This window comes from Erythrolamprus reginae, chromosome 3 (genome assembly GCF_031021105.1).
Source record: "Erythrolamprus reginae isolate rEryReg1 chromosome 3, rEryReg1.hap1, whole genome shotgun sequence".
NCBI classification, from domain to species: domain Eukaryota; kingdom Metazoa; phylum Chordata; class Lepidosauria; order Squamata; family Dipsadidae; genus Erythrolamprus; species Erythrolamprus reginae.
Genome location: NC_091952.1, coordinates 217783010 through 217810854, shown reverse-complemented (window position 1 = coordinate 217810854; position 27845 = coordinate 217783010). Strand labels below are relative to the sequence as shown.

General features: G+C 38.3%; 1 protein-coding gene across 1 annotated transcript; it reads left to right on the top strand.

Annotated features, from left to right (window-relative positions):
- The first annotated feature begins 74 nt into the window (after positions 1 to 74).
- Positions 75 to 25619, top strand: UBE2W (ubiquitin conjugating enzyme E2 W). Its single transcript, XM_070747929.1, has 6 exons — positions 75 to 283; positions 11038 to 11129; positions 17493 to 17595; positions 20035 to 20190; positions 21517 to 21592; positions 23393 to 25619. The coding sequence occupies exons 1-6, from the start codon at positions 269 to 271 to the stop codon at positions 23404 to 23406; spliced, it is 456 nt and encodes a 151-aa protein (XP_070604030.1). The 5' UTR covers positions 75 to 268; the 3' UTR covers positions 23407 to 25619.
- Positions 25620 to 27845: the final 2226 nt, after the last annotated feature.

Here is a 27845-nt window from a genome sequence, read left to right as displayed (position 1 = left end):
ATGTCCCGTGCCCACCTGGCACCGACTGCTCCGGGGCGCATGCGCGCTTTTCACGGGATGGCCGGAGTTCCCACGTGACCCTTAGGGGGGTGGGAGGGGGGAGGAGACCCGAGGAGGAGGTGGAGGAAGAAGAAGAGAAGGAAGCGACCGGGGGAAAGAGTGCCGGCGTTCCTGCCGCCCCCGCCGCCGCCCTGCGTCCTTCCCGGTCCGGTCCGGCGGCGCCGAGAGCGGACAGTGTGGTGGTGGGGGGGTGGGGAGCGGATCCATCATGGCGTCTATGCAGGTGAGCAGCCTGCGGCAGGCTGGAGCGGCGCGTCCCTTCGTCCCCAGGTGACACTCTCTCTGTCTCTCGGGACTACGGAGGAGAAGAGCGGGGCGCAGAGCTGCGCCGCCGTCAGCGGGAGTTGGTTGGACCGGAGGCGCTCTCTGACTTCCTTGAAGCGGCGGCGGTTGGGAACGGCGGCGTTTCCTCCCCGAAAAAAGCGCCGAGAGAAAGAGAGAGAGGGGAACTTCGTCCTGAAGGGGGACGAAGGCGAGAAAGCCGGGCGAGGGAGGGAGGGCGGGCGGGGGGATAGAGACTATGCCACGAAGGAGGGAGCGCCCTCGTCTCCCGTGAGGGAGGGAAGGGGGCAGGCGACGGGAGGGAAAAGCCGGGTTAGTCCTGCCACGATTCGGGAGGCGGCGGGCCAGGTTGGGGCTTCCCCCGGGCGAGAGCAGGTGGCAGTTGTCGCCTAGGTGGGGCTTCCGAAGACTTGAAAGGCTGCCCTCGGCCTGCCTTGGGTCGGCGGCGAAGGTGGGAAGGGGCAGTCAAAAGAAGGGGGGGAAAGGCGTCTCCTGGCTTGTGGCTGCTTCGGGAAAAGGAAATATCATTCCTTCGGAGTCCCGAGTTGCTCTGGAAGTTATGGAGGAGGCGAAGGAGTAGTTTGGATGGAGCGCCTGCGTGTGAAAGAGGGAGAGGTCAGGAAGTCTTGGTGCGCTTTCCTTTTCGCTTGTGCGTGCGTGCGCGCGTTAGTCATGGCACATTTGGTTTTTGTAATAGTGACAGTTAGCCGCTGCACTTAACCATGGGATCTGTCATTCTCTGTATGCAGGAAATGCGACTTTAGTAACCAGGTAGTTGATGCATGGAACTCACTACCGGACTCTGTAGTATCATCACCTAACCCCAAAAACTTTACCCTTAGACCAGTGTTTCCCAACCGTGGCAACTTGAAGATATTTGGACTTCAACTCCCAGAATTCCCCAGCCAGCATTGGTTGGGAAACACTGCCTTAGACTATCCACCGTTGACCTTACTCGATTCCTAAGAGATTAGTAAGGGGCGTGCATAAGTACACCAGAGTGCCTTACGTCCCCAGTCCTAATGTTTCTCTTTTACTAGTATCATGTATATAAATATTGTTATATCTTTGTATACCACCAATGCGTGCATGACAAATATAAATAATGGATGGATGGATGGATGGACGGACGGACGGGCCGATCGATCAATCGATCTTGTGGGACTTCAACTCCCACAATTCCTCCAGAGTCTTAAAAGTTGCCAAGGTTGGAGACCACTGCCATAGACCAATTGCCCTGACTTCAGGGATGCCTGTATAATTTATTTATTTATTATATTTTATTTATTTATTCTATTTTTATGCCGCCCATCTCTCAAGGAATTCTGGGAGTTGAAGTCCACAAGTCTTAAAAGTTGCCAAGGCTAGAGACCCCTGCCACAGACCAATTGCCCTGATTTCAGGGACACCTTTGTAATTTATTTATTTTATTTATTCAATTTTTATGCTGCCCAACTCCCTAGGGATTCTGGGAGGCTTACAACCAAAAATATAACATCCAAGTAGTACTAAAAACCTATAAAGCAGTTTAAAAACAATTAAAATAAAGCAGTGAAACCCGTGCATACCATTTATGGCCGGATTCTCGGGATTTCAGGGTCACCAATGAGCCAAGTTTGAAAAGAGAGGTGGACAGAGGTGAAATAGGTCCAGGATAATTTGTTCTCTCCCACTAAGTAATTCATTATTGTTATCTTAGGCACTTTGATGGCAGGCCTATTCAAAAACAAGTATGTATGAGTTGTGAAACTCTTAACTGACATTTCAGTTTTGCCTTTTATATTGGAATCAGGAAGTCAACCTCCTGCTGGCCAGCTAATTGGTCACTGCAAATCTTCTAATTTCCCATTTGCTTTCTGCCCCTTATCCATTGAAAAATCTCACCATAACAGTTTTCTGTAGTTTGTATTTGTTTTTATTGCTTTTTGAATTAATAAAAAGGACAATACAGTACCGAAAAATAATAGAGATAGTGATACATATATTGCCAAAGAGAAAAGAAAATATAAAAAGTACTCTTAAGTATTCTTAAGTGAAAAACATACAAAAATGTAATTTTTTTTATAACAATAAACAGTTACCATTCTATCTTTCTGATGTAAAGAGTAAAAACATCATTGTGATACATTTATATGATTATTTTTAACTTTATTCTGTATAAATGAATCCCATATTTCATTATACTTGTTCATACAAAGCCTATGTCTATAGGAAATCCACATATACCAGTGTAAAGTGTAAGTGTAATCAGATCTTCAATCCATTGAGTGAAAAGAGGCATGACTTTTATCTTTCCAATATTTCAATATTAGTCTGTGGCCTTCGTAAGAGCATGGAGAATGAATTTATGTTGTCCAGTTCTTACATTTAATGAATTAGATATGAAATTCAATATAATATTACCCTATGAGAATTTTAGTTTTATTCAATCATATTTATATAATCCACTACTTTCTCCCAAAAAATGTAGCTATAGGACATTATAAAAACATCTGTTTTAAAGAAACATTACCATTACTACATCTCCAATAAATACTGTTTTTGACAGTCCTTTCTATACAAATGTAACAGAGTTCAATGAATTCTAAATATTTTTTGTTGTATAAATTGTAATTGGAGATCTAATTCCACTGACATTCTTGCTGCAGAAATTAAGACAACTCTTCAATTATCTAGATCAGGGACCACCAACCTTTCATATCTGAGAGACCACTAAATTCATAATTTTAAATTCTCGGACAACTTAATATGAATGTCTAGACTCCCAGTGACGGGACGGGATCCTTTAGGCACTTATCTTGGCCACCTGTTTCTGCAACATTAGACATTCAAAGAATCATTTGGATCTGTTTCCCACAGAAAATAAAACAGTAGGAGCCATAAACCTGGTTGGGTATGGCCAACTCCAACCCAGTTACATGACCCCTCCCCACAGCCATGCCTACCCATGTTTTGCGGCTCCGGTTGTTTTCTATGGGAACAATAACATCTCTCTCTCTCTCTCTCTCTTTGTCTTGCTCTTTCTCTGACTCTTTCTCTGTCTGTTTCTCTCTTGTGTCTCTTTCATTCTCACATCTCTCATTCCAATTCTCTGGTGCTCTCTGGGTCTCGCGAGTGCTGCTTTGGCCTTTGTTGGATGCTGGATGCACCTCGGTCGCTTGGGGAGATGTACGACCTACTCCATTACCAACCTGGCTATGGCCAATGCTCCACATCATAATGGGGTACTGGAGGAGAAGGGGGCGTTGTCTCTCCCATTGTGAAGTGTGCTAAATTTAGCACATCGCCACCTCATGTTTTTGGCCTCTGTCATATTTTTCGCCTCCAAACATTCCATTTTATACTCGTTCCAGGCTCGTTCCAACACAAGACATTGCCGCCCCTATGCATTGTGTTTTTGGCCTCCATGCATTATGCTTTTGACACGCAGAATACTCTGGAGCGTCTTATACTCTGAAAAATATGATACACCTGATAGATGATTTATTTATCTTTGTACATTAGATATTTTAAAAAATATCCTTATCTATCAGTTGGTCCAAAGACCGTATGCCTGTTTCTAAGCTCTATTATTATTATTATTATTATTATTATTATTATTATTATTATTATTAATTAGATTTGTATGCCGCCCCTCTCCGTAGACTCAATCTTTGATTTCCCCATGCTGTGTTTTTAATAACATTTAAGAATTATTGAAGTTGTATTCTGCTCCTTAAAAATTATTTACGGAATTAGAATAATATACTTTCACACTGAAATCTATGAGCAACAAGGATCTGAAGACATCCTTTAAGTAGTTGATGAAACCAAAGAACTATAAATGCCCAGATTATCTAAATCTTCAGAAAGGCTTAGCAACCATAACTAGAGACTAACCTTAACCCTGTGGATATCTGGGAACATATATAACTTACATTAAATCTATTTTTCCTTTAAATGTATATATGAAGAATTAGTAATTGTGCAAATTATCATAGCAAGTCCATCATCCAATTAAAAATGACTTTGCCTATTAATGTTGGTTGATACATGCATTCAATAGTTTTCAGATTTGCATAGGGTAATTTATTAACTAGTTAGCTGTGTATAATAATTTGATTTCAACTAAAATGTTTACATTTTATACATGTATAATTTTTATTTTAAAGTGTAAACAATATCAACACAAGAACTAATATGAAATAAAGTGAAAGAACAATGAAAAAGAAAAAAAATGCAAACAAAACATGAAGGTGCTGATTTCAGCAAGTATAATTAGAAATAAAAAATAGGTCTTACTCTTTGGTTACAAAAATATTATCTTTATTATATTGCCTATTTCTGTCTAATTATCAAATCTGTAAGTCCTACATTCATTATTTTCTGTCTTTCCTCTTATGAAATAAATCAATTAACCTGTCTTGCAAATTCCATCATCTTCAACCACCATTCCTCTATTGTAGGTAACTTGAGTCTTTCCACTAATATTCTTGCTGCTGTTGTATAAAATAAAGTCCCATGACTTCTTTTCCAGTTCTTTGTCTATTAGTCTCAAAAGAAAACCTCTGGTTTCTGTTGTTAATTATGTTAATCATCAAAAACTTCTGCAGTAGTATATTCATTTGCACCCAAAAGCTTTTTTTTCTACAAATCCACTAAAGATGATAAAATGTCCCTTTATGTTGTTTACATTTCCAACTTTGGAAACTTTAAATTTACATCCTATGCAGTGTTTCTGATGCCATATACCAATGATCCACCACTTTGTAGAAATTCTCTTTAAGGTTGTAACAATGTAAATTTCATCTTGTCAAGAACTTATTTTCCATTTGTAGAGAGCTCTTAGCAATGTCTACTCTTTCACCCAAACTAAACAGTAAGCAGCAAAGTCCTATTTTAGGTCAGGTAAATCCAGTTCAGCTCTTTGTGTAGGAGAAGAAGAGGCAGAGCTGTAGGCAGAGTCAAAAGGGGAATCAACCTGGAGTCGTTATGTTCTCACAGTTGGTCCAAGTCCAGCTCTTCTTGAATTCTGTTAACTCTTATATGGGGCCAATTTAGTGCTGACTATTAGTAGACTTGATTCTTGTTTACAGGCATGAGCAATAAATCAGCTTGGTTCTTCATGCCTGACATTAATCAATTAAGAAGGAGAGGCAGAACTTGGAGGCAGAGTCCTAAATTGGCACTAGATGAAAGTTAATGGAATTCAAGTGTAAGGGCTGCCCTTATACTGCTTTTGTGGATGTAATGACAGGATTATTCCTCTCTTGATTCTGCTTCCAATCTCTGCCTCTCCTTCTCCTACATTTTGCTCTGCATCTTGTAACACATTATATTTAATTAGTGGCTTTCCCCATTTTTATACAAATATGGGTATGTTCTGCTATGACCACAGGAGTGCTTCAACTCTGCCCATCAGCTTATTTTCCCCATCTATTGCCCTTTGGCTTCCAGCATTCCGAGGGCCTTGCCAGGGTAACTTTGCTGTCTTTTTGTTGCTGCTGCTAACCAAGCATACCTGGCTTTTTTTGAGGCAGATGCTAGCCACACAAGGCTTTTTTTTTCTCAGGCAGTTTCTTCATAAGACATGGGGGAGATGGCCTCATATGGCCACCAGCTGCCTTGTGAAAGGCCAGAGTGGGTATGCCTTGTCAGCAGTGAGAGTAAGAAGATGGCAAGTATCAGCTGGGGTGACAGAGCTCAGGACAGTAGGTGTCCTGGAGGGGTGAGGATGACCCACACTGCTGGGCCACACTTTGTGCTGTGAAGGACTTTGTTGTGTGCTGAGCATCATGGTGTAATGGAATGTGGATGACCCTGGGGGACAGTCAGACAAGAGAGGTAGGAGCTTCTAATGGACTAACAGAGGAAGGACCTGCCCTTATGGATAAAGTAGTTAAAATTGGCAGTGGGAAATTTGTTCTTTCAGATTTGCAAGAATCTGTTAATGTTGCGTTACAGTAAGAATTAGCTGATCTGTTGGGACTCATTTCTGATTTACTTGGAAAGATGACATAGTTTTTTTTTTAGCATGCCCAGAGTTGTGCTGTGCCAAGAAACCTCTTTGTGTTGTGCTGCTAGGCTGGCTTGTAGCTCGGCGGCGACTCGGAGGTTTGTTGCACACCTTTGGTGTGTCAAGAAATCCCTGAGCAACAGCATGGCAAGCAGTTTAGAGCCATTTATGTCATATAGGATGTGGGCAAGGGTTTTAACATCAAAGGGTTTTAGTGCTGCCAGTATTCTCCACCCTAATTTAAAAAAAATGATGTTGATGAACATTCTTCAAGCCAACTGTGATAAATTCAAAGCAACTGTATTCCAGGTTCACACAGCTATCTTTTACGATCTAAGGCAGCTATGCTGGCTGGAGAATTTTGGGAGTTGAAGTTCACAAATCTTAAACTTGCCAAGTTTGAAGACCTCTGATCTAAGGAAAATATGTTTGACTTTTTCTGCTTTGAATCTGAAATATTGCATAGCCTTAAAATTACATGTGGAGCCAGTTTGATACAATGGTTATCAGATTAGAAACCAGGAGATCATGAATTCTAATTTCTCCTTAGACAGAACACCACTGGGTGACCTTGAGGCAGTTACTTATTCTCAACCCTAGGAAGGAGGCAATGGCAAATCATTTAAAAAAAAACACCTTTGCTAAGAAAACTGCAGAAACTAGTCCAGGCAGTTAGAACACAAACTTGAAGGCGTATATGTATTTCTTATGACTGCTATACAGAAGCTGCCATATTCACTTCAAAATAACAACACTATTTATTAAGAATTTCTTATTAAATTCTCTGGAAAAAGTATTTCTCAGCAATAAAATGAAGTAGGGAAAAATATAATAAAATATAACAAGAGGACTGCAAAACTCTTTCCATGTGTTTGAAGTTATATTGTACAGACCTATATTGTAAAGACAGAGAGACTTTAACGTTAGTATATAATAAATATTCTCTTTTGATTATCATTTGGTGAGATTGCTGGGATAGACTACAAGGGTGATTTTGAGAAGACTACTCAAAGGCACATGGAAAGCTGTATGAGAAAAGAAAGTAGAAGGGAGTCCTATTGGTCATACAGACATATACTCACATAAAATCTACCCCAAATTTTCCTATGTAGCTACTAGGATACTAAATACATTGTAACATGTCATTATTTTCTGAAATTCTAGAATAGATTTAGGAGTGTTATCCTGTAAATAAATTGGAGCTCACGTTTATTTAATTAACGTGCTTTGCAAAAGCATGTCAATCTTTAATAAACCAAATATAGCTTTATAAAAGTCAGTTATTTATAAGTACGTACATTTATAAATGTATATAATTAGTATTTTAATAAGGTCGGAGTTAAAAGTCACAAAATATTAACTGCTGCAACTCCCTTGCAAAATAACAACATAAGGGAGGGCTAATAGGCGATGAGACAGTGAATAAGCATGCTCATGAATGCAAAAAAATTGAAAGGTCCATTAAAAATGGAAAATAGGAAGTGAGAGTGAAATGAAATATACAGGAGAGAATGAAGTAGGTAGACATCCTGAAAAGAAGGGTTACTGTATTTTATTGGCGCATGCTACAACATTTTTTTTCTGGATGCACTGTTGGTCAGTGATTTCTATATATTTTCCCAATCTTAATTACTATTCTTTTTTAAAGCTTTCTCCTTAAACTTTGATGTTTAACTAAATAAGTAATGGACCATTGGCAACATATCAATCCCCCTATAGATGCCTTAATCTCCATAATGACCAGAGTGGAATCAAATTCTGGGCTCATAGAGTTTCATCATTATATGAATGTTGTGAAAGTTCAGGAGAGTGCATTATGTAGTAATTGCTTTGAATATGAATGTTCATTAAAATACATTTCTCTATAAGCTTTTCATGCATCTGCCTCATGTCTTTCAAGTAAAAGTATACTTTCATTTTTTATCCTCATGCTTATGTCAGCTCCTGTTAATTCCCCCCTCCCCCTCAATTTGACTATGGATTATAAGATTGTTAATCTAACAAAACTGGAAAGCACCAAGTAGTGGAGACCTAATTATCTGAATTTTCTGATGTATTTTTTTAGTCACTGAGTGCAGGGATATAATTTTACCCAGTCATGTACTACTATTATCTAATCAAACATGATCTATTTGATTTAATACTGTGTAAATAATAAAAACCATTTTCTACAATTTCCTTGTGCATTAATTAATTAATGTATTTTCCCCATTGAAATGTGTTTAATTATCAGATAATTGCCTTCACAAATCCCTGCAATTTTTTGACAAGATTTTTCTAAAATGGTTTCCCTTGCCTTCTCAGAGGTCTGAGGAATTGTGTCTGTAACCCCAGGTCAACCAGCTGGTTTTGTGCCTAAGACAGGTCTAGAAATCACAGTCTCTCAATTCACCAAGCTGCCTCTCAATATATAAATAGTATAATGCTATGTACGTTTCCTCTGAATTATCTCTATATATTCAGTTAAGTTCACTGTTAAGTTTCACATATTTTTAGCCTTAATTATGTGAATCAAGTCTAGATCTGTTTTGAAGTCATGCTACACATAGGGACAATTGCTCAGATCTACTGAGAACTCAGAATGACTTAGAACTACTCAGATTAGACTAATAATAAATTTAATTGGTGCTCAAACCAATTTGCTAAGTATTCTTTGAAGAATACCGTATTTTTTGGAGTATAAGACACACATTTAAACCCCCCCCCCCAAAAGAGGGTGAAAACTTGAGTGTATCTTATACACTGAATATATGTCAAGCCGGAGCCAGAATGCCTCGGCCTGCCACATTATGCTATGTTCTTTTGGAATGTTACTTGCTGTGGGAGTTGGGAGGATCAGTTGCATGAGGAGTTAGAGGTGGACAAAATAAATTTCTTTTAGAATTTCAAGATCGTCTTTTGTCAGTACTGGGCCAGAAGAAGATGGGGCTGTACGGATCCGGTGGCAGAAAATTAGTGGTCCATGTGATGAACTTGTGGGTGTGGAAGGGGAGAATGAACTGTAACTTGGAAGTAGAAATCCTTGGGAAATCAGACCCGGGTTTCCCCAGAGATATGCCAAGATGGCTCTAAGAATAAATTGGAACTTTGAGGAAGTCTTTGCCTTGGACTCTGATTTAAACTTATACGTTAATTGGAATGCTGACATTAACCCAGATCTGATTTAAATGCTGACCCAGTTACCCTGATTATGGGACGCTATGCAAAGTCATGAGCCCATCGCCATCCTGGCACCTGGGACAAGCCAGAAGGTGAGCACACTGAAATCCTACATCCTTGACCCTCTGAAAGAACAGTTGCCCAGGAACCTGGGAAAACCCAGCTGGCTTTCTCTCCGCTGGAGCAGACCTTGCAAGGGGGATTGGAGGGGTAAGTTCTCCCGTCAGCTGAGCGTGGGGCCTTCCAAATGTGAACTCCACAAGACTTCACTAGACTACTTAGGATAACGTATCTCCAGTGACAGGATAGAGATTGTTCCAGGGAAAGTGGTGCTCGATTGGCAGCCCCCATGCACCCACAAGCAACTGCAAAGCTTCCTGGCTTTCTCAAATTTCTATATGCAATTCATCCTGGCATTCACAGAAGTGCTGCTGACAGAACTGCTAAAAAAGAGGCCCGACGCCCACCAAACCAAAGACAAACCAAAGGCAAACCAGCTCATTGGATCAAATTTAAAGATCTGTAAAAGTATAATCTGAAATGTAACAGTGTCCTGTATAGTGTTAAGATAAGGCTGCTGAGTTAAACCCTGACTTAGACATATTTGGAGTAGATATATTTAAATAATTGGGAGGGGTTAGTGTGACTACATTTAAGAAAACTTTCTGGCATGAATATACTGCCATATGTATATTTCTCCAATTCTTTGCTATTTCTATGGGTCATACACACATGCACAAAAATACACAGCAAATCATGTACATCATTTATTTATTTATTTATTTATTTACTTACTTACTTACTTACTTACTTACTTACTTACTTACTTACTTACTTATTTAATATGTAACCCAACTCCATAAGGACTCCGAGCGGCTTAACAACACAATAAAATGAAATCATCTGCACTATTTGCTGTGTGGCAAATTGCTGGGAGGCAATTTGTCTTTTTTCTTTGTTTTTCTCCCCCCAAAAGTAAGGTGCATCTTATATTCTGTTGAGCCTTATACTCTAAAAATATGGTATTGGGATAATTTAATTAAAGTTTCTTTAGTTTTCTGATAATTATTGTGCTAAAGAAATATTGAACTTCATCAATAAACATTTTCTGTTGGATATCTGTTTCTTGTGTTGTACTGATTTTCTATATAACATGTTTTGTTATTTGTGATTACCTGTTTTTTTCTGGTTCAGAAATAATAGTTCTCTGGATGATAATCAGTATGATATTTATTTATTTACTTACTCATCTTACTAGGCTTATATGCTATTTGAGTCATTACCAATTCTTAGCAGCTTATGTATCCTTAACCTACCTTTGTAGGTAAGATTAGAACAATATCTAATTAAAAATAAAATGTAAGCTACTGTTGACTTTTACACAAAATGCAAAACAAATAATACACATAATGATTATGGTGTTTAAGGCATAAATAATAAGCTTGGCCATTCAGATTGAGCAATGTCTTATATAGATAACAACTTTAAGGACTATTCAAATATTTTATGAAACATTTTTAAAGATTTTTCTTTCTCTTTAGAAGAGGCTCCAGAAAGAACTGCTAGCTTTGCAGAATGATCCGCCACCAGGAATGACCTTGAATGAAAAGAGTGTACAAAATTCAATTACACAGTAAGTATATGTATTTTTATTACAGTTCTGAAAGATATGATTTGTAGGAAAATGCCATTATTATATCACTAAATACTTAGTTTGATCCACTTATCCTGTTTACATTGCTATCAGACTTGTATATATGCATATACAAGTTGTATACACACTTGTATATATCTTGCAACATGGTAACTCATGCTAAAAATGTATCCTTTTTAAATATGCATCTAAATAAACACTATATGTGTGTGTGTGTGTGTGTGTGTGTGTGTGCGTGTATAGTGTTTACTTAGATGCATATTTAAAAAGGATACATTTTTAGCATGAGTTAACATGTTGTAAGATGGATGGCTAATAAATTTTATAAATAAGCAAATACCGTCTTTTTATTTCAGTAAGGGATGAAGAGTGCTCTGATATTTTATCACAATTTAAACCTTTTAAACAATCTAGGTTTGTGATATTAGGGCATGAAATACTACTTTGTAACGTATGATACCTGTAAATGACAATCCTCAAATTTTCCTTATGAATATTTATATACATATTTTGTGTGAGTGAGATATTTTTTGTTTTGGGACATTGGCAACAAATTTTGTTTGTCCCCTGTCATGAACAGTGATTATTTTAAAGTTCTACCCATTCTGTACTACATGGTGACAGGGCCCTTACATAAGGGGGCCTAAATGATGGTTATTGATGAAGGAGTTGTTTTGCCAACTGTTATTTTTGCATATTATTACAATTGGTTGTTTTTATTTTGTTTTTGATTCTGTTAGCTGCCTAGAATTGCTGATTGCAAGATGGATAGCCATATATATTTACTTAAGGAAATAAATTTAAAAATGGTCCAGCAAGTGCCATATGAATTCAGTTGGGTTTCACAGGGTACTAGTTAGAATTCCTGATGATCAGCTGCTGAGGCCTTAATCACCACTTGATTAAAGAGCTGGTGATTGCACTGTACCAGATTATGCCTGTGTGGCCTCTATTTTTTATGGTTCCTTTAGGACCCCTTGGTTTTTACAGTTCATCTTGTGCATCTCACTGTTTACTGTAGTCATCCTATAAGAAGATTAATGCAGCACATTCTTGGTGACCACTAAGAAGCAGCAGCTGGTCCAGAATGCAGTGGAATGGGTAGTTATGGGGGTATCTTGATATGCTTGTATATATTTCTACTTTGTGAGCTGCACTAGTGATCAGAGTGTTTTTGAATATAATTCAAAGTACCTCTACTTAAGAAGTTAATTCGTTCTGTGACCAGGTTCTTAAGTAGAAGCAATTTTTCCCATAGGAATCAATGTAAAAGCAAATAATGCATGCAAACCCATTAGGAAAGAAATAAAAGCTTGGAATTTGGGTGGGAGGAGGAGGAAGAAGAGGAGGACAATTGCTACGGAAGGAAGAAGGTGAGGTGAGCGGAATCAAAAAAATCCAAAACTTTAAGGCTTTAAAAAAAAAAAGAGGGGCTCTGAGGTGGCGAGGAGGAGCATGCGCCTCCTTTCTCTCTCCGGCGTGAGGCTGCCTCCAATACACTGCGCCAGAGAGAGAAACCCAGGCCGGCAAGAGGGGGGAACCTCCCACTACTTTGACCGAAAGGCGGCGGCTGCTGCTACCTGCTGCTTCTTCCTTCCCATGCTGAAGGGATCCCCTCTCCTCTTGCTCGTTCGCTTTGTAGCTGGCGCCTTTCCTTCACTTTGGTAACTCCTTGGCTTGGCTGAAGCCAAATTGATCTGGCTGGGGTAAAGTGCTCCCTTTTGCCTTTCTGTGCTCAGACGCTCCGGGAGGCAACTTTGCGCCGGGTGTATGGGAGGTAGCGCCAGGGTGTCACCACAGCGAAGTGGTTTATTCCCTCGCCAAGTGCCCAGAGAAAAGAAACGTTCTGTTCGCTCTGGGCTGCCAAAGCCTCCTTAAGTGCCACTGAAAGGCTCCTCTGGCAGCCGAGAAAAGCTCAAGATGGCCGGGATTAAAGGAGGAATGGCAGGAAACTGGCTGGGCCTTTGTGCCACTCTCAAATTTCCTGGGAAATTTTTCAGGGCTCAGGTTTTTAAGTAGAAAATGGTTCTTAAGTAGAGGCAAAAAAATCTTGAACACTTGGTTCTTATCTAGAAAAGTTCTTAAGTAGAGCCATTCTTAAGTAGAGGTACCACTGTGTTGTATTTTCCCATAAACCACATTCTTTTGAGACTTGTATAGTCCAACCTTACCTGCCTTTCCTAGGGCATTAAAAGCCTTTTTCTCGTCTCAGACATTGGCTCTATAATTGGTATTACCCATTAGTTAATTTTTTGTTCCTGGCACTTATGTGTTTATATGTTGTTGTTTTATACTTTTATTGTATTTATATTTATATATTTTACTTTTTTATTTATATAATTTATATCATATCATTAAATATTTCACTTATGACTGTTGGCTGAGATTATTGAGATTTTTATTTCAGTAGTAGCTGGTGGATCAGCCACATATTGTTTACTACCATTTTGGTAAAAGTAGGATGGTTGAGAAATATATGGCTTTAAAGAAAGTGATTTGCTCTATATTTTAATTTCAATTCCTGTCAGCATCAATACATGTGTCCTATGTAAGGGATTGTGGAAGTTTAATTCCAGATAATCTGCACCAGATTGCTTGTTCTTGACCTACAGACAAGTAGAATTCTTCAATTAAAGTGGGTAAATATGTTGCAGGAAAATACTATGAATTGGTTTCTGCCAATTTTAGAATTGTTTCATTACTAGAACCACCTTTCTCACAACATGGAAATGTTGTTTTTTCTTCATAGCATTTTCCTACAAGTTTCCTTTCCCTCCCAAATCAACTAAGTGTTGATCCATTGATTATGACAGGAATTGATTGACCAGCTTGTTGTCTGAGCCTGATGTGGGTGAGAGATAGTGACTGGCCCATAGTCACCTAGCTGGTTTTCATGCCCAAAGCAGATTATAACTCATAATCTCCTGGTCTTGTAGCTTGCTGTCTTAACTACTACATCAGGTTTGTCCAACCTGTTGCCTGCGGGCTGCATGCACAGCCCCACAGGATATAATAAAAATATTAAAAACTTTAGGAATTTTGTTGTTTACATATATTAACTATATTATATATTTTATGTTGCCCCAAACAATTCCTGTTCGTTCAGGGTGGCCTAGGCAAGCCAAACGTTTGGACAACCATCCACTGGATGAAATTGCCTTTCACTCCTTACAAGAATTTATGTTCCAGAAATCTCAGCTGATCATAAATGTCTTCCTTCTCTAAGGCAGCAAACATAACAGTGTAGAAATAAGCAAGTAACAGGCAGTACTGTATATAAAGTCCTCAATGGAAGGCAGACTGGCAGCAATTGTTTTTTCTGCAGTTCTAGCTCAGAAAATAATTTAAAAAAAACCCTATACCAGGACAGCTAGAAATCTCTCAACAAGAAGAAAATACAAGAAATGCAGTTTAGCGGCTGCGCTCGAATGGACTTACTTTCCCCTCGGTGCCAAGGGGCTCCAAGGAGAAGGCGTGAGCCGTCGCGACGACGGAGAAAGGCAGGCGGCAGGCTGGGCGTGAGGGTCCGGCTGGCTGGAAGGGAGCCTCCCCCTGACCCTCCTCCTTCTTCTTCTCCACTACCACCACAGCAGCAGCAACCTGGGCCGGGCCGAGAGGCGGAGGCTCTCGGGAGAGCCCCCCCAAAGTTTTGCAGAGCGGCTGTTGCGCTGGCGGCAATGTGGCTGCTGTGGCTGTTCCTGGGCTCGGCGGGTGAGTGGGAGCTGGACGAAGGGGAGCAGAGGCGGGCGAGGACAGCTGCCCGCTCCAGCGGAGAAGAGGCGTGAGCTTGAGGGGCGAGCCAAGGGGGAGATGCGGGGGGAAGGGAAGCCTTAGGGCAGCGGGACGCGGGACTGCCTCCCGCCGTCTCTTCTCCTTCCCGCCCCCTTCTCACTTTGTACAGCTCTTGGGCGGAGGGCGGGAAGTAACCAAAACAAAACCCCAAAGTTGGCTTGCTTGGTTTGGGCTGTGTGCGTGTGTGTGTGCGCGCGGGGAAAAGTTGCTTAGCCGTCCTTAACAGGTTGGACAGAAGGGAGTGGGCAGCGGGCGGGCGAGCGGCGAACGCCGGGCGGGCGGGTGCCTACAAGGAACGGGGTGGGTCAGGCGGGCGGGCGGTAGCAGCGAGGGCGCCAGAGGCGCTGGGGGAGCGGGGGCAGCCAAAAATGGTGTTTTTACTTCCGCGCCGCTATATCGCGGAAAATCGATTTTCGCGGGAGGTCTTGGAACGTAACCCCTACGAAAATCGAGGGATCACTGTATATGCTCTTATTAAAAAACACGAGACATATTCGACCCTACTTGGACCAGGAGTCACTGCTCACAGTCACTCATGCCCTCATCACCTTGAGGCTCGACTACTGTAATGCTCTCTACATGGGGCTACCTTTGAAAAATGTTCAGAAACATCAGATCGTGCAGAATGCAGCTGCGAGAGCAATCATGGGCTTTCCCAAATATGCCCATATTACACCAACACTTCGCAGTCTGCATTGGTTGCCGATCAGTTTCCGATCACAATTCAAAGTGTTGGTTATGACCTATAAAGCCCTTCATGGCACCGGACCAGATTATCTCAGGGACCGCCTTCTGCTGCACGAATCCCAGCAACCAGTTAGGTCCCACAGAGTGGATCTTCTCCGGGTCCCGTCAACTAAACAATGTTGCTTGGCGGGACCCAGGGGAAGAGCCTTCTCTGTGGTGGCCCCGGCCCTCTGGAACCAACTCCCCCCGGAGATTAGAATTGCCCCCACCCTCCTTGCCTTTCGTAAGCTACTTAAAACCCACCTCTGCCCTCAGGCATGGGGGAATTGAGATCCTCTTTCCCCCTAGGCCTTTACAATTCTATGCATGGTATGTATGTATGTATGTTTGGTTTTTATATTAATGGGTTTTTTAATCGTTTTTAGTATTAGACTACTATTGTACACTGTTTTATTGTTGCTGTTAGCTGCTCCGAGTCTCCGGAGAGGGGCGGCATACAAATCCAATAAATAAATATTCAATGAAAACAGGAATTGAGGTTAAAAACTTACTGAATGATCAAGAAGTAGAATTTTATCAGTGAATGTTGTGAAACTGTTTAGTCGGGCACAATTAGGAAAGCAAGAAATATGAGTAAGGTATCTTTAATTCTAGTCTGGAATAAAAACAGAATCTTGTATACCGTTAAGGAATGTTACACCTTCATTTATAATGATTTCATTAAAGCAGAACCTCTGAATGATTTAGACAATTTCTTCACACTTCTTGCCACCTGGCTGCCATTTTTGGAAATGACTTGCTGGTGATTTATCTTATTTCTTTTGTTTGTCAATATCTATTCTTCTATTTTTTTTCTCAGCCTCCTCACAATTTCTAAGCGGAAAGATGATAATTTGAGAATGATTCAGGAGGCACTTAAGAAAATACCCTGTTTCCCCGATAGTAAGACACCCCCGATTGTAAGACATATCGGGGGTTTCAGGGGGGTCGGCTAATATAAGCCGTACCCCGAAAGTAAGACATATGTCTTACTTTCGGGGAAACACGGGGGTATTGCCGCCTCCCTCTCATCTAGCTGTGCGCCGCCTCCTGCCCACGTCCGCACCGTCCCCCTCTCCATACGTCGCCGCGTCTGCCACCTCCCTCTGATCTTAATGAGCACCGCCTCCTGCCCACTTCCGCGCTGCCCCCCCTCCATACGTCACCGCGCCGTCCCCTGCACTTGTCACTGCCGCCTCCTGCTTAAAATACGGTAATGCACACAGTATTAATCATACATCAGTAAAACATACACACTAGCATACTGGGGTATCATCTGCTGTTTTGTGGTGAATACAATACTGTTCAGGTTGTTAATAAATGTTAATTTTATGGTTAAAACAAAAAATTCGGCAATTTTTTTCCAATATAAGACATACCCCAAAAGTAAGACATAGTGGGGCTTTTGGGGATAAAAAGAAAATAAGACACTGTCTTACTTTCGGGGAAACACGGTAGTTATCCATTGCTCTGTTGTCTGAGAAATGATAAACCAGCTTAGTGATTCAGAGAAGGGGGATTAGAAATTGAAGAATTCTCTGCCTTGGATTAAACAGTCCAATTATTAATACAGTATTTCTGTAATCAAACTTCATTATTTTTTCAAAGAAGAATATATATGGAAATAGTACTTTTGGTAAAGTACACACAATGACCTTTTAAGAAGAAATTTGGAGTCCATAATTCTAGGATTTTTAAGATGCATTTTTCAAATTGGGGGACTATGGTAGCAATAACTTACATCAGGTTACATCAGGTTACTTACAGAAGATCAAATACTATAGTTATATGTTTTCATCATTGTAAATCATTTTCTTTCCTAAGGTGGATAGTAGACATGGAAGGAGCGACTGGAACATTATATGAAGGGGAGAAATTTCAGCTGCTATTTAAATTCAGTAGTCGGTATCCATTTGATTCTCCTCAGGTAATTTATCATATGTTCAATTAAATTATAAAATAGTTGGTAACATTGAATGCTTATTTTATTAAAATTTTGCATAGGGTAGCTCTTCAGAAAACAGCAAGAATGGTTTAATTATATATATAGTACCTGCAGGGGTTGGATGAAAAGCAGTGTGTTCAATATTGTAAGACATCAAAAGATAGCAATGATGATATGGTGGAATCTTTGAGGTGGTCTTCGAACCTGACAGCTTTTAGACTAGTGGACTTCAACTCCCAGAATTCCTCTTCCAGTCATGCATGTAATTAGAAGGCAAAAACAGCTCAGTTTTTGTGAAAAATGGGCCATTTTCTGCCCATTTTTTCACAAAATGGGGTGGTTAAGGATCTGGGAAGCCTGCAAAGAGTTCCTGGGTGCTGGGGGAATGGCAAAAATGCCCCCATTTTTGTGAAAAAATGGGCCATTTTTGCCTATTTTATCACAAAAATTAAGGGATTTTTGCCTTCTCACAGTCTCCAGGAGCTCTCTGCAGGCTCCCCAGACCCTTTGCCTACCCCACTTTTGGGAAAAAACCCTTGTGAAAAATGGGGCCATTTTTGCCATCCGCAGCACTCAGGAACTATCTACAGGTTTCCCAGGCCCTTTGTCCAAAAGTGGGACTTGGAGGACAGGGCTTTGAGGCAGCCAAAATGGCTGTAATCAGTGTATAAGATGCACTAACATTTCTACCCTCTTGGGGGGGAGGTGCATCTTATACTCCAAAAAATATGGTACATATTATTTTAATTGCCTGGAATTGCTACATAATATACTTTCAATTATTCGGTTACACAATATGTGCTTTATATAATATGTATTCGGTTACACAATACTGTATGTGCTTTATATAAATGTACTGGATTTTAAACTAAATAATGGAAGTTAGAGTAACTAGGACATTATTAAACCCTATGATTGTAAACTGGGCTCATCTGAAAAGACTGAGCAAGAGAAAAAAAAACTTGAACTATTTTATTACCTACCAGCTGTGTAATCACAGTAAAATGGGGGGGGGGGACTCCCTTAACAATGGTCACTTAGTAACAGAAATGGTGGGCTCAGTTGTGTTCATAAGTCGAGGACTATCTGATTAGGCGATAGTACCTGAAGTAACAAAATGTACATAACAGAATATAACAAAGAAACAGAGTTGAAAGAGATATTGGAGGTCTTCTAGTCCAGAAGACCCTATGCCAGTGATGGCGAACCTATGGCACGGGTGCCACAGGTGGCATGCGGAGCCATATATGCTGACATGCAAGCCATTGCCCTAGCTCAGCTCCAACATGCATGTGTGTGCTGGTCAGCTGATTTTTGGCTTGCACAGAGGTTCTGAAAGAGTGTTTTTGACTTCCAGAGAACCTCCGTGGAAATGGGGGAAGGCCATTTTTATCCTCCCCCAGATCCAGGGAAGTCTTTGGAGCCTGGGGATGGTGAAACACAAGCCTACTGGGCCCACCAGAAGTTGGGAAACGGGACGTTTCCTGCCTCCAGACGGTCTTTGGGGGAGCTGTTTTCGCCCTCCTCAGGCATTGAATTATGGGTGTGGGCACTCAAGTATGTGTGATAGCATGCATGCATGTTCTTTTGTCACCCGAGGAAAAAAAGGTTCACCATCACTGCCCCATGCCATTTCAGGCTGTCCATTGTTGGAGCACCCATAGCTTATGGAGGCAAGCCATTCCACTGATTAATTGTTCTCACTATCAGGAAATTTCTAGGTTGGTTCTCTCCTTAATTTCCATTCATTGCTTTTCATTCTGCCTTCAAGTGTTTTAGAGAATAGGTTGATCCATTCTTCCTTGTGACAGACCCTCAAATATTGGGAAACTGCTGTCATTGTTACCCCTAGTCCTTCTTTTCACTAGATTAGATAGATCCAATTCCTATAACTGTTGTTCATATGTTTTAGTCTCCAGCCCCCAATCATCTAATCATCATCTCTACACTTGTTCTAGAGTCTCAATATCGTTTTTATATCGTAGTGACCAAAACTGTTTGCAATATTTCATGTGTAGTCTTACCAAGGCATTATAAAGTAGTATTTCATATTATTCTATCTGTTAATATAGCCTGTGACTGCTGGCTTTTTTGTAGTTCTAGGACGCTGCTGGCTCATATTTAAGTGGTTGTCCAATAGGACTCCTAAAACCCTCACAGTGACCACTATTGAGCCAGGTACCACCTACTCTGTACCAGTGCAACATACTGAACAATAAAGTTTCATTAAATTCAAGACTGACTGACTGTGATATATGAAAGATCAAATTTTATTCATACCCTTCTAACATATTATTTTTTTATTGCCCATGTTTGAATTCAAGTGTTTTTTGTATTGAAATGGAATGGTTTACAGATAGTATTAAAATACTTTTTGATCTATTATGTTAATAAAATAGTAACTTGATTTTTACTTTATAGGTTGTGTTTACTGGTGAAAATGTTCCTGTTCATCCTCACGTTTATAGCAATGGACATATCTGTTTATCTATTCTAACAGAAGACTGGTCTCCAGCCCTTTCAGTGCAATCAGTTTGTCTTAGCATTATCAGCATGCTTTCAAGCTGCAAAGAAAAGGTATGAATTTAATGATAATGTTGTTGTAAGTTTAATGATAGTAGAATGCCCCACTCTAAACCAATGTAATGGCATTCAATGGATTCTAAAATAATGCACTTCAAAAAACTTCAGAAGTGTTGATTTATGTAACTGCAATGCAAACTAGTTTGATAACAGACAACTAATTTTATTTCCAACTTTTGAAGACCAACAAAACAGAATAATTGTCTTCAAAAGAAAGTTAATTACCTAGTTTCACTGAAATTGGTGAAGTTCCTGCTTCATGTTTCCACATTCCTTAATTCACATAGAGTTGTTATTTGAAGAAATCCTGAAAAGTTCATTGGACATCTTATGAATGTCACAGGCTGTTAATAGGCATTTAGTGAGATATTTACACTGTACACTTAGTGAGCTTTGATATTAATGATATTTTTAATGCTGTATCTGAAGCAAATTACAGATGTTTAATGGTTTTCTTTCTAAAATAAAATTCAGTTTTTAGCAGAGCCAACTTGGGCACTAATGAAATTATGATCGGTCTTTGTATAGTTGCAGATAATTTCATTGGTATGTTGCAGTGTTAGAATATTTAAATTGTGTCTTGCTTAGATTGAGACTATTCTTATATGGCTTAAAGAGAACAATGTAAAATACATTCAGGCAATATAATCTTTATGAATGCTATTCATACTTGGTATCTTTTACTAAAAATACATTATAAATTCTAGATTCATATGCAGAATACAGTTCTTCCAACATTTTCTTCTTATATATTCAAAATATGTGGTGGGCAAGGAGTTGGAGGAAGACTTCTGATTATTATTTCCTCTAGAATCTGCTATTTAAAGTTTGGTAGAGAAATATTTTCATCTATTGTTTACCCTGCTTATGTATTATTCACTTACTTATTTCTTTTTCCAGATTATTTTTTGACACAACTTGAGGGCTTTTCCAAACCTGTATTGATTACATGCTAGTTTTCTCTACTTTATTTAAATATAACTAAGAGAGGTATTGCCTGTATGCCTGTATATCAGGAATTATAAAGTCATCTGAAATATTAACAATTCAGTCCCTTAAGTTTTGTTAACAGTTGAGGAGCAGTCAAAAGTATTGCAAACTAGGAATAAAATCTTGGAAAAGAAAGCTATATGTTTTTTTCTCTCATTTCAATGAATGCATTTCTGAAATTTCTTCCCTTCCTTCTTTAATTTGTTACATTTATATCCTATTTTCAATTGAGATTTATATCCTGCTTTCAACTGAAAGTAGAATATAAAATTTGCAGTTTTGTATAATTGAAGTAGGCTTATAATTTAATATAATTTTACTTTATTGCAGAGAAGGCCACCAGATAATTCATTTTATGTAAGAACATGTAACAAGAATCCAAAGAAAACAAAATGGTGGTATCACGGTAAGCCTTTAGTTTGAAAACAATATTCTAAATAATGAATAATTAGTACTTAATTTACAAAGTTCCTGTATAATTCTTGAATAAGTTTCTTAATATTCACAAATAACACTACAAATGAGTACTGTTAAATTACTTAGACTTGTCTTAATGAATTCGTGTGAGAAAAGTCTATATCTTATAAACACACAAAAATTTCAGGTATAGAACGTTTCCAAGAAATCTGCTAGGGAAGGAAGCTTTGGCATTCTGAACTGCAGAAGCACTGAAAACAATCTTTCCTATATGTAATGCATATGTTGAGCTTTAAGAATTTTTCTCATGTTAAGAGGAAGTAGTGAAGGAAAAAAAGAGGAAGTGTAGAGAAGTAGGAGAGGGGAGAGAAGGTTCAAGAAGGCAGGAGAAAGAAGAGAGGTAGAAGTAAGAGAGTCCAAAGAAATGAAGATAAATAGACTGATTGATTGATACAAAATAAGGTACAGACATATGTTTGACTGGATAAAAATGTAAAATTGCGTATGTTAATAATGAACTTTAAGGTATATGTATTGATATATGTATGGAATTTTGGAGGAGAAAAAAATTTATATAATTTTTCTCATATTGAGAATAGCCATGAAAAAATTAACCAGTTAGTACCTTTAGTGTAAACCAGTGCATGATATCAGTAGGATGAAATAATAAATAACCTTACTGCTTGATCTATTGAATGAATGATCTATGATCTATGAATTAACAAAACGGAATTGAACTGAAGAAATAGGTTGCCAAAGCTAGCATAAAATAAAGTGCAATGAATAGTTCAAAATATAACAATTTGTTTAATCTTCACAGAAATATCAAACAAAATAATATTGAGGGTTTTTCTACAATAACTCATCCCTCAACCACTTTATGATGTAAAGGTACCATATTTTTGGAGTATAAGATGCACCTTAGTTTTTGGGGATGAAAATAGGGAAAAGAATCTGCTTACCAGTTATTCATCTGGCTAGCATTCTTAGTCTGGTCAGCTTTAGCACATTATTTTATCCCCTGCTTATGGCTTAAAAAACCTTATTCAGAGAGAGTAACATTGAAACAGCTTGCAAGCCAGTATGAGCTGGGAAAATCATTAGTACCTGGTTAGGGCTGGAAAGAAACATTCTGAGCAAGTACAGCAAGGAAAAAAAGCTGCAGAGTCCTAGGGCTTGGAAAACATTCTTCACAAAGAGTAACACTGAAAGAGCTTGCAAGTCGGGAACATTGTTAGCACCTGGTTAGGGCTGGAAAGAAACATTTGGAGCAAGTAGAGAAATAAAAATAATACAAAGACAAGGTTGGGAAAACATTCTTCACAGAGTAACAATGAAAGTACTGTACCTGCAATGTAAGAGCTGGGAAGATAGTTAGCAGCTAGTTAGAGCTTCAAAAAAAGCTACATTGAGAATATAAGACGCACCTGAATTTTCAACCTCTTTTAGAGAAGAAAAAGATGTGTTTTATACTCCAAAAATATGGTACTTGCACAGCAACAGATTCCCCACCCCCCACCCCAATCTTCCACAGTTTCTGAGCTTTTGGACTTATATAGTTGCATTTTTATTTGAAAAATCCACTATTTTACAGATTTGTTTGAACAGAACAAAGCAAGTCAGTGGTTCAGAATTATATTGTCTCTTCCAGAATTGTATAATTTTTAAACCTTATTTTAATTCATTGAAGTGGTACTGCTAAGGGTTATTCCAGCAATAAAAATCTTCGTATGTTTTGAAAATGTATATGTGCAGAATATAATGTTTTACATTTTGTTTTTCTTTAAAGATGACACTTGTTGACATCATCGTTCTATGATTCTCCTAACAGAAGATAGTCCTACTGAGAAAATGAGCACTTTGATCATTCAGTCTTTGAACTTTAACCTCCTGACTGGAAATGATAAATAGGCAATGAAGACTACTTCCTTTGACTGAATTTTTACTAGTATGCATTCTGGGCACATGTTGATCGCTGGTTCACACCATGCTACTGACATGCCTTTCGTAGTCATACAATGTTAATGCTGGAAGATGTCATTCAATTTTAATATTTGGAAGAATTCCAGGTCTTCATGTATTGTGCAATAATATGAATTTCTTGGTGGTTTTGGTACATCCATTGCCACAAAAGATTGTATCAGGAAACATATATGCTTTCCACACAATAGTTTAGATGCATGATAGGGCCTATGAAAAGTTTTAAGTATATTAGGATGATAAGTAACCTATCTTTTACTTTGAAAGCCACCTAATTTGTTCTGTGCACTGTGATCATAAAACTAGCAGCATAAGTTAAAACATGCTTAACCAAGAAATTAATAAGTTCATTGCATATTTACTGAACTGTCCGTGTCTTGACGAGCAAGTTTTTTCACGTTATGTCAGCAGAGAGGTACGTTCTATGGTAGAATAAATATCTTTCGTTTGTGTATGTTATATTTCTGAAGAGAATGTGGCAGAAGTGGTTTAATCAAGAAAAACCATGTTGTGAAATACAAAACAGGTAGCAGTGATAAAACTGAATTTGCTGCAGTCCATGATTGGGCTTGTTAATATGTATACTAGAGCTATTTTCCAAGTAGATTGCACACTGTTATTTCATACTAGCCTTCAGCATGAGCCCTGTTGCCTACACAATACTTCCTTTTATTTATGTGTCTAGAAATTTTTTGAGTTCACAGTTTCTTTTGTGGTCTTATATGTCATATTTGAATGTTACAAAACAATATTTTCACTGAAAAGATATCAGAAGATATTTTCTTGTAAATTATTTCTTTATTAACATTTATCTTGTCTTTTAATTCTGTACCATAAAGGAAGAAATACATTTTGGACAGAGATGAACTGTTTTGACAAAAAGTGTGGATCTTTTTATTTAAACTTAAGACAAATATATATAAATATATATATTTTTCTTATCTTACTTATCCCATACAGCCATAACAATTTTCCAGGTTTTCTTTAAAGATACGCAAAAACTAGATTTACCTTTTATACAGAAAAACAATTGTTAAACAATAGTGAATTGATCTTCACCTATATGTAATTTTATGATACTGGATCTAGGCTGTCTTTTTAGGAAGCAATGATGTGTCTTTTATAAACTTGCTACCTTTACACATATGCAAACTTTCTATTTCAATGTTATTTTTAATGTTGCCTTATTGTTGCACTAAAAAAAATCAAATCTAGTAGTCAATAAATGAATGTCTGAACTGCAGAATAAACTTCTTACTTGATTTTTAAAGTAAGAATCATATAAGAAAAACAAATCTCCCAGGATTGGCTGAAAATACTCTAGTGTGTGTGGATTTTTTTTAACTGCTGCATTGAATCTTACAAGTTTTATAGATAGGTATATACTACAGTAGCTATAATATTTAAAATCAATATAATTGCTAAGCTCAGGGGTGGGAAGAAAACAAATGAAAGAAAAAAAGGTGTTCTGTCCAGGCACTGAATTCCAAATGATTGGTAGAGCAGTTTTAAATAAGAGTATATTACCTTTTATGTTTTGAAGATTATTGGCCTCTTAATCAAAAATAAGATACTGTGGGAAAACTTGTATATAGATGTTTATATTTCTCCATTGCATTATTAATGTTACTTTAGCAATTTTTGTTCAAGCCAAAAATAATGTTGATGTTAAAATTTGTATTCCTACTTGATTTTCTTCTAGCTCTTTTTCCATTTGTAAATTAAATTGTGAAAACGTTAAGAAGTGTATACATGAAGGGTACCACTAAATATTTAAACGGAATCTTCATAGTTCCACAACCCACAAAAACTATGTATTCATACATTTAGATAATGTCAATCTCTTCTGTAATTCACTATGAAGAACCTTCATATGTCTGGAGGTTCAATTTGTCCATCTTAAAGATTAATGCAACTGTTTCCATATAATATCTGATTTTTATAGGTTGGTTACATAGTCCATGCTTTAGTCGTGCATGTATTTTATTTGCCTATAGATTTCTCAGTTTGGATTAAATCAAAATTGCTCAACAAAATATTATCTGGGTTGTTTTATACTATTTCTTGGGTGTGGAGGCTGTTTAAATATGTAATAAGGATTTTAAACTAGAATTGTATCATTTGGATTTTCATAAATTGTATGATCCCACAGTAGGGGATGAAGGCAGAGGAAGGAATCAAGTTTTGCTTCTTCTTTTTTTTGCTTTACCCTTAACTTCTGTGCCATTTGAAAATCTGTTTTGGGAAATTAGGAGATCATTGCAAAAATATATGAAATGACATAGTGAAAATGAAGGATACATACAAATATGACCGTTCCTTTTTTCGTAAAAATGGTGTTACCGAAAAGTATGTTCTCTATAACTGGTATATGCACAGTTAATTCTGTGCCATCAACAAGAAGTTCAGGATTTACTTTCTACTTAATCACAGTTTGGTCTGCAAAATATACATGGAAGATGCCCTTTTGGATTTGTTCGTTTTCCTGGAGGCTGCTCATCATTATGAATTGCACTTAGTAGCAAACATCACATGTTATTATTCATTTTATATATGGGATATTTTACATAGAATATGCAAGGCAACTTACATAGAGATGTTTCTTAATTTCATCCTGGTTATCAACCTGTGAGGTGGGTTGAATTAAAGGAAAATGAATGTCCTAAATTCAGTCACTGAATTCCTTGGTTGCTGTTAATGTTAACCACTCACCTCAATATCATTTTGAAATTTTATAGTCCACTTGTATGTTTTCTTCCTTATTTAATTTTGGTATCTTAGTAGCCTGGGTTATCTTTTCTAATGCCGTGAACAACTCAGAACCATCTGTCTTTGTATCAGTTCTTAGTTAAATCATGCTTATTGTTCTTAGATAAGCAAATACAGGGATCGATTTTCACTGCTGCTGATGATTTGAACTGGGTTGCTGATTGTCAGATGAGAATACTTACCGAAACTAGAATCAGAATCGAGCTGGAGGGGACCTTGGAGGTCTTCTAGTCCAGCCCCCTGCTCAAGCAGGAGATCCTATACCATTTCAGACAAGTAACTCTCTCTCTCTCTCTCTTTTGAAGAAAAAGGATAAAAAATAATCTGCCTAAAGATGTCTAAAAGCGGCATCTAGCTATACCTTATATGATTTGAATTTATATCCACATTTAAAAACTTGTTTATTATGGATACTATCACTTTTCATTCATTAGTACCAGGAAAGGCAGCCAAAGAAAGCAAAATAAAACAAAATATAAACATCCGGCATTCTAAAACAACTGAAAAGTTGTAGTTGAAAAGATATGGCCAATTGCTTTTCTAAAATTTATTATGGTAGAAATCTCTTACCCTAGAAAGTTTGTTTTCTCCCCTATCAAATATAAAATACTTTTGAAATTGGTTTTTTTAAAATTATAGATACATAGCTTAATTTATATAAATGACATGACTTTTTCACATGGGGGGGAGATGGCAATTTATCAAATGTAATCAATTCATCTTAAATTTATGGTATATTGGTAGAAATCACTTGGCACACAGTTTGTGCTTAACAGCATAGTCTAGGGGGGCCCTTTCCAAATTTGCCTTGTGCAGTAGTCAGTGTTCCCTCTAATTTTTTGGGGGGGTGGGCGGAAAAGTATAGTGTCTGAGCGGCAGTCCCTTCGGGACTGGGCGGCAGTCTTTCCCTCTCACTCTTTCCCTCTCGGCTTCTGGGCAGGTTTGAAAAACTCTGAGTTGATGATGATTTTTAAGTGAGCCATTGCTCACTGCTCAACTTAGAGGGAACTATGGCAGTAGTTATGCCATTCTTAGATTAGAATAGTCTAAATATATGTGCCTTAATCCGTTGATAGTTGGATTACTGCAACATATTGAAGCTGCTCTGCAAGCAACTTTAGAATGGTTCAAACTACAATGGGGCAAATGGATATGGGTACACCATTGGATAACCATGTCATATTGCTACTTTGTGAAGTGCATTGGTTACCAGTGAGCTTTCAAGTAAATTCAAAGCCCTGTTGGTCATAGAATCATAGAGTTGGAAGGGACCTCCAGGGTCATCGGGTCAAACCCCCTGCTCAATGCAGGATTCACCAAACCATCCCAGAAAGATGACCAGTCTGTTTGAAGACCTCCAGAGAAGGTGAGCTCACCACCTCCTGTAACGAACTGTTCCACTGGTTTATCACCCTTACTGTTAGAAAGTTTTTTCTGATATCTAATCTTAAATCTACTCCCTTGCAGTTTCATCCCATTGTTTCTAGTCCTTC